The sequence below is a fragment of the Ahaetulla prasina genome, chromosome 3, assembly GCF_028640845.1.
Source record: "Ahaetulla prasina isolate Xishuangbanna chromosome 3, ASM2864084v1, whole genome shotgun sequence".
Classification (NCBI taxonomy): domain Eukaryota; kingdom Metazoa; phylum Chordata; class Lepidosauria; order Squamata; family Colubridae; genus Ahaetulla; species Ahaetulla prasina.
The window spans coordinates 30,354,518-30,366,585 of NC_080541.1; the positions used below are offsets into that span (position 1 = coordinate 30,354,518).

General features: G+C 33.9%; 1 protein-coding gene across 1 annotated transcript in view; it reads left to right on the forward strand.

Annotated features, from left to right (window-relative positions):
* Positions 1-12,068, forward strand: part of UBR5 (ubiquitin protein ligase E3 component n-recognin 5) — a 99,149-nt gene that overhangs the window by 27,617 nt on the left and 59,464 nt on the right. The window contains exons 7-9 of the mRNA XM_058175325.1: positions 1,152-1,311; positions 9,128-9,277; positions 11,502-11,713. Coding sequence (XP_058031308.1) covers positions 1,152-1,311; positions 9,128-9,277; positions 11,502-11,713 — 522 coding nt within the window. The remainder of the gene's footprint in view (positions 1-1,151; positions 1,312-9,127; positions 9,278-11,501; positions 11,714-12,068) is intronic.

Consider the following 12,068-nt stretch of genomic DNA (forward strand, 5'->3'; position numbering starts at 1 on the left):
CTTATTGAATATCTTCTTTCCAAACGCTTGTTGATTTTCAGCAGTCAGCATCCTTACCTTGCCTCTGAAATTCCTCTTGAAAAGAATAGTTGCCATAAAAATGAACAAATGGAAAAGTTGGCAAAATTTTTATAAAATATATTTATATTATGAAATAAAACACAGTAAAGAGTAGAAAAATAAATACAAGTTGAATTGCAAATGGTAGTAGAAAAGGCAATGATAATTTCTAAAGCTATGTGCTTAATAAAGGAAAACTGTACAGAATGTGGTATAGTTCTATACCTGCTCCCATTCTCTGACCACTTTATCTCTTTGTTTGCTGTATGCTTACAAGTTAATGATAAACTGCAGCATTCCCTAGAACCATGATGGTGAACCTATGGCACGCGTGTCAGAGGTGGCATGCAGAGCCCTCTCTCTTGGCATGCATGCCGTTGCCCCATATCAGATCTTTGTGGCGTTTCTTTCGTGATCTGTTTCTCTGCAAACGATAAAACAGAAGCTCACGAAAGAAAAAGATCTTACCTCTTCTGTGCTGCCAGTGTTGGGATGCCCCGCCTCCCTCCCGCCAGCTGGTCTTTGGTTTTCTGCTGCGCATGCATGCATGTCCGCGCACACATGCGTGCATGTTTGTACATGCACATGTTCACGCACATTCACACCTTTCAGCTTGGGCATGTATGCACGTGCAGTTTGGGCATTGGGTGTCTAAAAGGTTCGCTGTCACTACCCTAGAACTAGACTAAGGAAGAGGGATTTTTTGTTTGATGACTTGACCAGATTCTATATGAAATGGAGTAGGGGAATCTTCTCATCTGAATCTTCTCCATCTCCATTCTGCTAATTACATGGCTAGGTAGAACTCATTCATTTGGAGATTAACCACAACCAGACATGTTGGAATTTAAGTAGAGAGAGTAGGGACAGGTGGAACTCTCAGGAAGGGATCTGGCAGATTTAAGTTCCTCTTTGCATTTCAGTTCACTTGCATTTTCTGTGACACAATTTTAATTGCACTAAGAACTTGTATTTACTTTTTAACCTATTTGTAGCATTCAGTTCTTGGGAATATTTTATTTTTGTAAATTGGAATTGTCTTGAGAATCATTTATTCAGTTTAATGTGTGCATACATTCTGTTTTGCATAGGCACAAGTTGTTTTACAAGGAAAATCTAGAAGTGTAATTATCAGAGAGCTTCAACGGACAAATCTTGATGTTAATCTTGCGGTGAACAACTTGTTGAGTCGTGATGATGAGGATGGTGACGATGGTGATGATACAGCCAGTGAATCCTACCTTCCTGGAGGTTTGTGTGGGAAATGTTTTCTTTTTCCTTCTCAAAAAAAACCAAAACATTTTAAGCTCTTATAAGTGTTTTGTAGATATTCATTCTGCAATATTTATAAAAAATTAACATTCTCTTCTAAAAAATATTGGTATTTTGGAGAAAGAACAAAAAGAATAGGTAAGGCAAAATCAGGCCAGCTTTTTATTACTTTTACTATTGGAGTGAATATGTCAAATATGAGGGTTGAAAGGAACCTTAGGAATCATATAGTTGAAAATACTGCCTAGTGCAGGAAGACGCCACACAGAATCATGAAATGTAAGGGATTCTGGAGCTCATCTGTATTATTGTTCAATTTAAAATTCTGTGTTACAAGAAGGTACATATTTTGATACAGTTACAGTATACTTTGAAAGGTTTCTGTTAAACAATTCCTACTGAAACAAGTTTCTAATGTTTACAAATAAAAAATGTCAAAAAAGAGCCTGAATAACTTGGTTCAAAAACATGTAACTATTGCATAGATTAATGTTTAGGAGTAAGGCAGCATTGAGATGTAATAAATAAACCCACAATTAGTGTTTGTTTTTGTGCCACAGATTATGTACGACTTAGAAATAAATACTTTAACAAAGCATACTGCACACAGAAATAAATCTTTATATCCTGTTTATTTCTTCACAATTACTTTCTAAAGCAGACGTCTATTAAAATAGTAATTGTTGAAGAAAAAAGATTATACTAAAACAAGAAGCAGGAAGGCACTTTTATATTACTTTTGCAAACCAGAGAATTAGCTTAATGTTAATATTTTTAGAATAAATCTATTGCAGTTTAAATATTGTGTTTTTGGAAACAAGTGGAATAATAGTTTTGAAGGGTAAGAAATGCCTGGGGAAGAAATTAATGTGGTTATGATTAGACAAAGATTTATTTTCTGTGGCATAATATTTAGCCATATAAGACTAAACAACCATATGAGACTTGCCTTGAGATTCCCATTGATTAAATAAAAAAAATACACACATAAATGTATGAATTGCCACTCTGAGGTTTAGCATGTTATTATTCTACTACTGATTCTACTAACTAGTGGTTTTCTACTTGATTAATATATTATTTTTGATCAATTATTATATAAGTAGTCCTTAACTTACAACAATTCACTTAGAGACCATTCAAAGTTACAATAGCACTGAATTTTTTTTTCACACTTACAACTGTTGCAGCATCCCTATGGTCACGTGATCAAAATTCAGACACTTGGCAAATGACTCATATTTATGAAGGTTGCAGTATCCTGGAGTCATGTGATCATCTTTTGTATCCTTCTGACAAGCAAAGTCAGTGGGAAGCCAGATTCACTTAATGACCGTGTTACTAATTTAAGAACAGTGATTCACTTAAAAGTTGTGATAAGAAAAGTTGTAAAATGGGGTAAAATTCACTTAAGAACTGTCCTGCTTAGCAACAGAAATGTTGGGGTTAATTGTGTAAGTCAAGGACTACATATCATCCATTTCTTATGTTTTCATCCTTTTGTCTGTTGAAATGCCCCTTTTCTTAGTTTATTAACATCATAATAAGAAATTTAGCTTCCAGATTTATTTATTTATAACTCCAGGTAGCATATACGATTAAAAAAACCAACAATATAAAACCCCAGAATCCCCCTCCCTACACAATCATACAATCATCAGTGCATTTCATAGATGGCTTATCAATGCTGTTAATAAGCTTTTTTTAAAGACTGGTTAGTTTGATTTGTATGGTGTCCTGCAGTTCAGCAAGTTGAATGGTAGAACAGATCTTAATTTAAGGCAATTTATTATTTCTCGTGTTAGAGATACATAATTTAATGCCTCAGTTGCACATAATTTATTTAGGGAATTTTATATACTGCTGGCTTTAAAAAGGAAGCATTAAAAAGCATTTCATAGTTTTAATATGCTCACATTGGCAGTGGTGTTTTTCAGTCTGTTTTTGTTTCTTTTAGAATATCAAAGCGATTTTTACAGTGTCACCTCACATATTCTTCTAAGGCCGGGTAGGCCCCTTTGTGACATGTAAACTTCAAATCCCATAATTCCTGAGCCAGACATGCTGGCTCAGGAATTGTGGGAGTTGAAATCCACAGTTCGTAAAAAGGCCATAGTTGCCCACTCCTGTTCTAAGCTATAAGTGTGTAAAGTTAGAAGATTGGAATAAAAATCCTTATGCAAATAAATATAGCTGCTGTATTGATAAACACATCCTTGAGTACCTGTTGATAAGGTCTGGAAACTATGTGGGGAAAGAAATACCGTATTTTTTGGAGTATAAATGCACCTTTCCCCCCCCCAAAAAAGAGGTTGAAAATCTGGGTGTGTCTTATACTCCTAATGTAGCCCCACCCAGCTTCTCAAACGGAGGTTTCAGAGGCTGAAAAAAGCATCACAAACAGAGCTTCAGAAAAAAAAAGTCCCAAACGGCACTTCAGAAAAAAAGCCCCAAACGGCGCTTCAGAAAAAAAAGCTCCCAAACGGAGCTTCAGAGGCTTTTTTCCTGAAGCTCTGAGGCAGAAAAAGCTTTCAGAGGCAGAAAAAAGTTTTTTCTGAAACAGAGTTTCAAAGGAAAAAAAAAAAGCCAAAAATAGCAAGGCACAGAGCTCACAACCAAGGAACCTGTTGCTAAAATTCACCTCTGGGAACAGCTGATTGTGGGTATTCCGGGAGGCCAGTCCACCTGCCAATCAGCTTTTTTCTTATTTTCCTCCCCCAAAAACTAAGGTGCGTCTTATATTCTGAAAAATACGGTATCTATGCCTTGTTATTCAGTGATAGCATGACATGTCAACACTGGATTCTGTTTTTTGGAGAAGCCAGATAATGAAGCTATTAAGAAACTAATATCAGCCCATATCTTCTTCCTTTAATTTCTTCTTTGTAGATAAAAACATATACATTTACATATCAGACTACACTTTGCTAAGCTAGCGACAGTTTGTTAGAGATGCTTACTCACAGAGGAATCTGCAGCTAAGTCAGCCTAACTGACAAGATGCTGTCAGTGAAAATGATGATGATTAAATTTATACCCTACGTTTTTGCTTAATATATGACACCTTATAGTAGTAAAACAAAATATGACATTTAAAACAGAATATTACAATCAGTACAGTGAGAACGAAAAATTAAAATCATTTTTGTAGTTTAAAAGCTTTCCGGCTGTAAGAGAATTGCCAAAGCTGGGTCAATATCAGAAAACATTTGTATGAAAAAAATTTATAAAGCTATATGAGATAAATTGCTCTTTTAAAAGCAGATGTTAAAAGCCTTGCTGGTTGATTGCTAAGGTTCTCTTGGTTCTCATAAGCATTTCCACAATTCTGCTTTTTGGTTATGCCAAGCTGTAATTTTGTTTTGCTTATACAAAACTTTTGAATTCTGACTGCAGTATTCAGTAGAAAATGTGTATGATATCTGAGGCAAAGTAGTAATTTAAGAAAAAACTTTGGAGTAGCTATTTTATTATCATTTAAAAACCCGTTTATATTCTAAGGCAGTAGTTATTTGATTGTTGAATGCTTGTGTTTGACCCCCTCTTGAGGGTCAAATTTATGGGCAATTCTAATCTATCATTAGTCTTATACAGTATTATAATTCTGTTCCTGCTGAATTGACCAATTTTCTTTTCCAGAACATTTTATACTTACAATCAATACTACAGTATAGCTCTATTTGTTACCAAATGGCTTTCAAAATCATATCACTTTAGCAACTTTACTGGAGAGATATTAATATGATTTTCACTTGAATAGCATGTTAAATAATGCATAAGGCAGAGTTAATATTATCCTACAGTACTTTTTTCTTAAGTTTTCACTAAGTAGAATTCAGAATAGATGATGAAGAAAGATTCATTTTCGGTATGTTTTATTAGATTTAGAATTGCTCCTAGTTAGAGATCTGGAAGAGAACATTACTTGTCTGAATCCCTTTGCTAGTGACCTTCCCCTTCAGCCTAAATGTAATAAAAAACTCTTTCTGAAATCCTAAAAACACAGGGGTAGCTGAGCAGCTATGCTATCATATAGTTAATTTTTAAAAAAAATGGTAATGGCATATATAAAGATATAAAGAAATAAACAAAGAGATCAGAACGTATCATCTCCTTCAGCCAGAACCCAGATAAACAGAGGTTAACATCAGACAGTCAAGCAGAAAGCAATACCTAGATCAAGGAATTGCCAAGGAGAAAACCACACCTCCACCAATATTGCTAGGACAGCTACTGTATATAAACAGTAGGGAGCTATCCCCATATTGACTAGCACTGATAATGTTGCATAGTCAGGTAATGAAATTTCTACAAATAAATAACCAAGCTCAGAGAACATCAAGAACTCCACAGCTACATATTTCTCTTCTATTGAAATGGGGAAATGATCTGGATTCTTAATAATCCTGTATTTGAATGGTAGATGTATATCTATTATACGAAAAAGCTCAAATTTTGGATGAATGTAAAGAAAGAATACAGTGTATGTCTTATTCAGGTTCTTGGTGAGAGTCCAATTTGCCAACTGCTCAAGGAAACTGAATACATACTACTTAAAATTTTATAAGAATACAGGATCAGTAATTAGTTCTCAACATAAATTTGTACAACCTTTTTATAGAGTGAAATGTCTTGCCCAGATATGTAAGATTACAAAGGAAAGCAGTCAAAGATTGGTTTTATTTGTTAAATTGTAATAAACATTTTTAGATTATAGTGAATTTATATATATTATATGAACGATAGTCTAGTTTTTATTCAAGTGAATAATATGAATTCCATTTGCTTATTTAAAATACTTATATGCTAATTACCTTCTTAATAGCTCTGGGCACACAGTAAATATATACATTGCACTATATTAAAAACAATATATAGAGATGTCTAACTACATTTTAAACACCACCCTAAAATGTAATAATGGGGTGGGGGGTAAGGTACTATTGTCTGATTGTCAGTTCTATAATATGGGTCTGCAATGGGCAAAACAAATTGATTTGAATTTTCAACTGTGTATTCCATCTGTTGATGGAATATCTAACTATGTATTCCATCTGTTAATGGAATATCTAACAGATAGAAGAGCAAGACAGTTAAGGGAAGAAACAAGGCCATTAGAGAAAAGGAATGGGGCAGTATGAAAAAGAGACTAGGAGTGACTTTGCCTTAATTACACTATGTATAAATTGCATGAGAGAATAACTTAGTTTAGTTTCCAAATTTCCTTTATATTAGTCTACTAGCATTACAATTTTTTCAGAATTCCACATGGTACTTGTTTCCTGACCTTGTCAGTCTTGTGGAGTATGACATGACCAAAGAAGGCATACCTGGCCCTGTGGAAATAGGCATTCTACATTGTGTACCCCACAGCAATTAGCAAATAGTAAAGCAGCTTCAGTGTTAGAGTTATGTGGAAACAAACAGGTAACCTTTAGTATATTTGGTTCTATATTCCAGTCTATCTGAAATTTCTGCATCACCCCGAGTTAATCTTGCCTTAAGCTTATCATCCCACAAATAACCAAATCTAGGTTTTCTCCTTCAGGATTTATCAGCTGAAGTTAATGAAAAACCTAATTGCCATAATTGTTACATGGCTGTCTATCATCTGAACTGGATTTAAAAGCACCCATGGGCTGAAAATGTGTTACTTAAGGAGGAATATAGGCCTGTGAAAGAACAGGTTACAATCTTGATCCTGAATCCAGCCTACAGAATCAATGTAACACCATCTTGTCAGAGTTACCATCTTATTCTGCTGCATTATATCCAGTGCTTTACAGCCTGGAGATCCACAACAGCTCTGAAGATGTTTAGCAGAGTTCATAAAAAAGGAACATTATAATTATATACATTATAATTATAATTTATCAATATTATTAACAGTATTGAGGGCAAACATTTGGTGAGTTGCCTTTCTGTATGCATGTAAAAGTAAAAGCTCCAACTCACATTTGATTACTGGTGACTGCATGGAAATGATCATATAATTGTCTTGGCAACAACACAGAGTGGTTTGTTATTGCTGCCTTATAGGATCTTTCTGCCCCAACTTCTTAGTCTAGTTTACAACTCTGATATTTTTAGATACCCACTCATTTCGCTAACTAAATCTTATCCTGCTTAGCAGTTAAGATGATAGAGTTACTGTATTGCTATAGTATTTTGCAGTTTCAAAATGGATAAATCAGACTCTGAGCATGAATGTATAAGAAACATAATAGCTGTGAAATACGATGTTCTAAGATGATTCACTATTTTAAATAGTTACTGGAAAGCAAGAACCAGTGTTTCTTTGGAGGGTCAGTATGAAGGGGGATTGAATTATATATTATTCAGTACTCAGATGAGAAGCTTAAATTAGGAAGAAAGGAACCAAGGTGCTGGAAATTATTCATTTTTTTTTTCATTTAGTTAATATGTGGGAAATTTTTTGAATTAAATGCTAATGGTTAGAGCTTCTTTTGTGAAACTTCACATACCTCTAACCTGTTTTTAAAACAGTAATTGATTTTTTCATTAATAAGATATGGAAAAGTAGCTAAGATGCATTTAAAAGCAAATCTTCCTGCTTTTAGTTGCTAATTGTAGTTTGTAATTCAGAAGCGCAATATATTTCCTATAGGATACCATAGGTGTAGAAGTGGAAAGTTATTGAGGTACTGCTCCATTGTGTTGTAATTCTTGGATGGACGCTGAAAGGATTGCATAAACCAGTGTTTCTTAACATAGGGCAATAGGACATGGTTTCTGGGAAGAAATACAGTAATGATGGACATGGGAAAATAGGGGACATAAATATTTATATTGTATATTGATCTGTAAAAATCAAGGTCAGGTTATTTGAATTGAATGGGATTATTTGTAGCAAAAGTCAGACAGATAGTACTTGACAGCTAAGAATTTAGTTATGGTAAAAAAGAAATGGGAAATAAAAGAATTGCACATGATATCATAGTGAGGTCATGGAATTAAAGCGACAGGTGAGTAAGGTTAAAATAGTGTCTGTTGTAGCTGGATTATGTGTGGCAAGTTGTTGGTTAGGAGTCTATTAAAATGCAAGGTGTTGAATTTATAACGCTTGAGATTTACTGGATAAACTTAACTGCGCCTGCTGACAGTTTAGGCAGCATTTCTTACCCTGCTGGAAATTAAATTTTATAGAAAGTGGCAGAAAAACAAGCTATTACCAGGAGAGCATTTGTTTGTTCTGAGATTTTATGCCAAGATTGTGATTCAAAAGTGGGACACTCTCCTGCCCTATCAACGCTTCAGTTAACTTGATACCATAAATATAGTCTCATAAAATATTTTCTTCAGGAGATATGTGTATATATTTTTGCATAGTCATCTGTAGACTCCATTAAAATGACATTTTTCAGTTTAGGTAACAATTGTCTTAGTTTCAGATAAAATTAGAGGTTCTTTTTTCCTTTTTTCTTTTCTTTTGAAGGAAGCATTTCACATGCTGTTTTCTGGAACGATTTAGGATCCTTTATATTGCTTAACTGTTCATAGCTTTGTCTAACATTTGAGTTCTTAGGATGAGGTTAGATGTAATGGATTGAAGCAGCAAGCAGGCAGTTGATATACAGTAGATAACATTGGATTAGCATTCTAGAATATTTTGTTTGATTGAAATGTGAGCAGTAGGCAAAATATTATATGTTAGGGAATTGGAATGGAAGAAAAGATCAGTTTTGTTGGTAGATTTGTCTTGTTTGGTGATGGTCTTTCTAGATTATTGTCAAGTAGCTGATAATTTACCTCAGATCCTTGTCTCCTCTTATAGAGGATCTTATGTCTCTTCTGGATGCTGACATACATTCTGCTCACCCAAGTGTCATTATTGATGCTGATGCTATGTTTTCAGAAGATATTAGTTACTTTGGTTATCCATCCTTTCGGCGCTCATCACTTTCCAGGCTAAGCTCGTCCCGAGGTAATTTTGCACCTTTTTTTCTTTGTAAATAAGTAGTATTGCTGTGCAGTACTAGTTATAGCACATGCTGGTGATTTCTGTCTTAGATTTGTGTGTGCAATTTCTATTCTAAATATAGACAATTAAAAACTTTCTTCTAAGTTGTAACATTTCAAAAATATTCTAGTAAATTACAAAATAATTACTAGTACTATGTTTGAAATGTCTTGACAGATGAAATGTGCATGAGGCTTTTAAAATTGTCTGCCCGAAGCCAGTATTTTTTAAACAAATACTAATGGAGGATTGGCCTAAAAACTTATTCTCATCTGAAACATCCCAGAAGATCCCCTGTTTACTTTAGAATAAGTTAAAATTAGTTGGTACATAGGGAATGTTCTGCCTTCTCTGATATGGAGGCATAATTTTATAGCAAATATAGAAAACCTACCTGTGTTCAGATGGGTAGCAGTGAAAGTTATGTATCACTCAGATAGTTAATAATTTCTTTGCAAAATATAATATCAGTGACACTTTAAAATACATTAAGCCTAGTACTTTTTTTCCATATAGATTTAGAAATAGCAGCTGCAGAATATTTTGCATAAAAACAAATTATAAGTAAGATTTGAAAATGTATGAAATCCAATACTGGATCTGGTGCTTCCTTCAAAAGAACTAGTACTTTGTCCAGAGCATTTTATCAGTTGTTAATCCAACTTCTGCTACAAATCATTCTTGATTTTCATTCTACCCATTTAATATTTCTCTTAGTATTCACATGCATAAATATTTAGTGCATTATGTTAAGTTAGTTAAAAAATTGTTATGGTTGCTGTACATTGTGAATATAAGGTGATTTTCAAAATTATCATATATGGCTTCATTGTGCTATTTATGAAGCTTCTAAAAGGGTAGATATCTTGAAGTCTGTTTACTTTTTTTTAATTCCTATAAAATCTAGCCAGTAGGGCAAACAGTTAGAAATTATGAAAATCACAGTTGAAGGGAAATGGGTTGCTTACTCATGCTAGTGAAGATTAAAACCAAAGGCCTTATCTATATATGCATAGGTCTTCGGGACAATCTTAGAATTATATACATGCCACTACTTTTTAATGCACATACTCCTAACCCTCCTCATTATAGTCTCATTAGAAGTCAACTAAACTATGAGGTCTGATTAAGAGGGAAAAATTGTCAAACCATTAGTAATAGAGAAGTTATGAGAAAGCTAGATGGACATTCATTTTTAAACCAATTGTTGAAGGAAGTGGAGAATAAGATACAGTGATAGAAGAAAGAGTAAAGACGTAAGGCAAAAGAAAGGAGGGCATGTTTTGATTAAGAATGTTATTAAATAAGGAGTAATATAGTTATGCATTATGAGCATGTATAATATTCATCCTCTGATTTTTCTTAAATCCCTTCCCTTTTCCTTTCTAAGGTTATTTCTATGTTAAGATGAAAAATCCTTATTTTCCATGTATATATTCTCTTGGATATTTAGTTTGATTATCTGACTTAACATTTTAACTGTATGAGAGAACTGGCGTACTGGCTTTAGACAATTTGTAGGCCAATTGAAGGGAAAGCATTTTGGTAAGGAACATTTTCCTTAAAAAATTCTTTCTAGAACTTTTCTGATTTCAAAATTTTCCTTTAATCAACTTTACTCTTGAACTTTTTAAAAAAAAATCACATCAAGTGCTATATATTTTGTTTAACGGGTTGGATTAGCAAAATTACAAAATTACACTGTAGGATTGTATGTTAACCTTTTCAAGTGGTGGTGGGGGAACTGCTGAGACTCTCTAATAAACACTCCTTTTTTGCTAGATTAAAAGTCTCTTCAAATCCTTGTTAGTTGAACTAGGTTTTGTTTTGTTTGTACCGTTTGATACATCACCCATAATATACTCTTTGCATATGGTACTACAAATTTTGAAAAATACTTTTTATCTTGTTCTATATATCCAAAGATATAATTTTTAAAAATGAATTCATTTTAAGTATCTTGAAGCTTCCTGGGTCTGAAATCGATTTGAGTATCCATTCTTACATTTTAAATGATTTTGGCAATAATAGTACATATGCTTGAAAGGGTTAATATTTTGAGTGCTGCATGCCTTTTTGATGTTTATATTTTATAATAGATTGTAATTGCTGTTAGTTGCATCCTGAAGGGTCTTTACTAGAGAGTGGCTTACTTTTATCCCACTGGTGTGACCCAATTGCATACCAGTTCTCCTTCTTCCCTTAGAGAGAGACTCTGAGCTGTTGCGTGAACGTGAGTCCGTTTTACGTTTGCGTGAACGAAGGTGGCTTGATGGAGCCTCATTTGATAATGAAAGAGGCTCTACAAGCAAAGAAGGAGAGCCAAACCTTGACAAGAAGAATACACCTGTCCAAAGCCCAGTCTCATTAGGAGAAGATTTGCAGTGGTGGCCAGATAAGGTATGATTTTTTCTAATAATAATAATAATATATGAGATGTGTTAACTATATATTACATTTCTTCTCTTTCCAACAGTCTGAAAATATGCTGTCTGCTTTTGTTACCTGTATGTGGTTAGCATTGCTTAATATTTAATTAATGGTCTATACATATATACATTAAATATTAATCTTAATGACAGGACAATTCACATACAGATAGTCTTCAACTTACGACCAATTGTTAACAGCCATTTAAAGTTCCAACTGCCACAGATAGGATGCTTTATAGCCTATAAAGCACTTCCAACACTTGTAAATCCCCCTCCCTGTCAGGTGATCACAGTCTGCTGCTTTGCAACCTGTTTACGCTTAC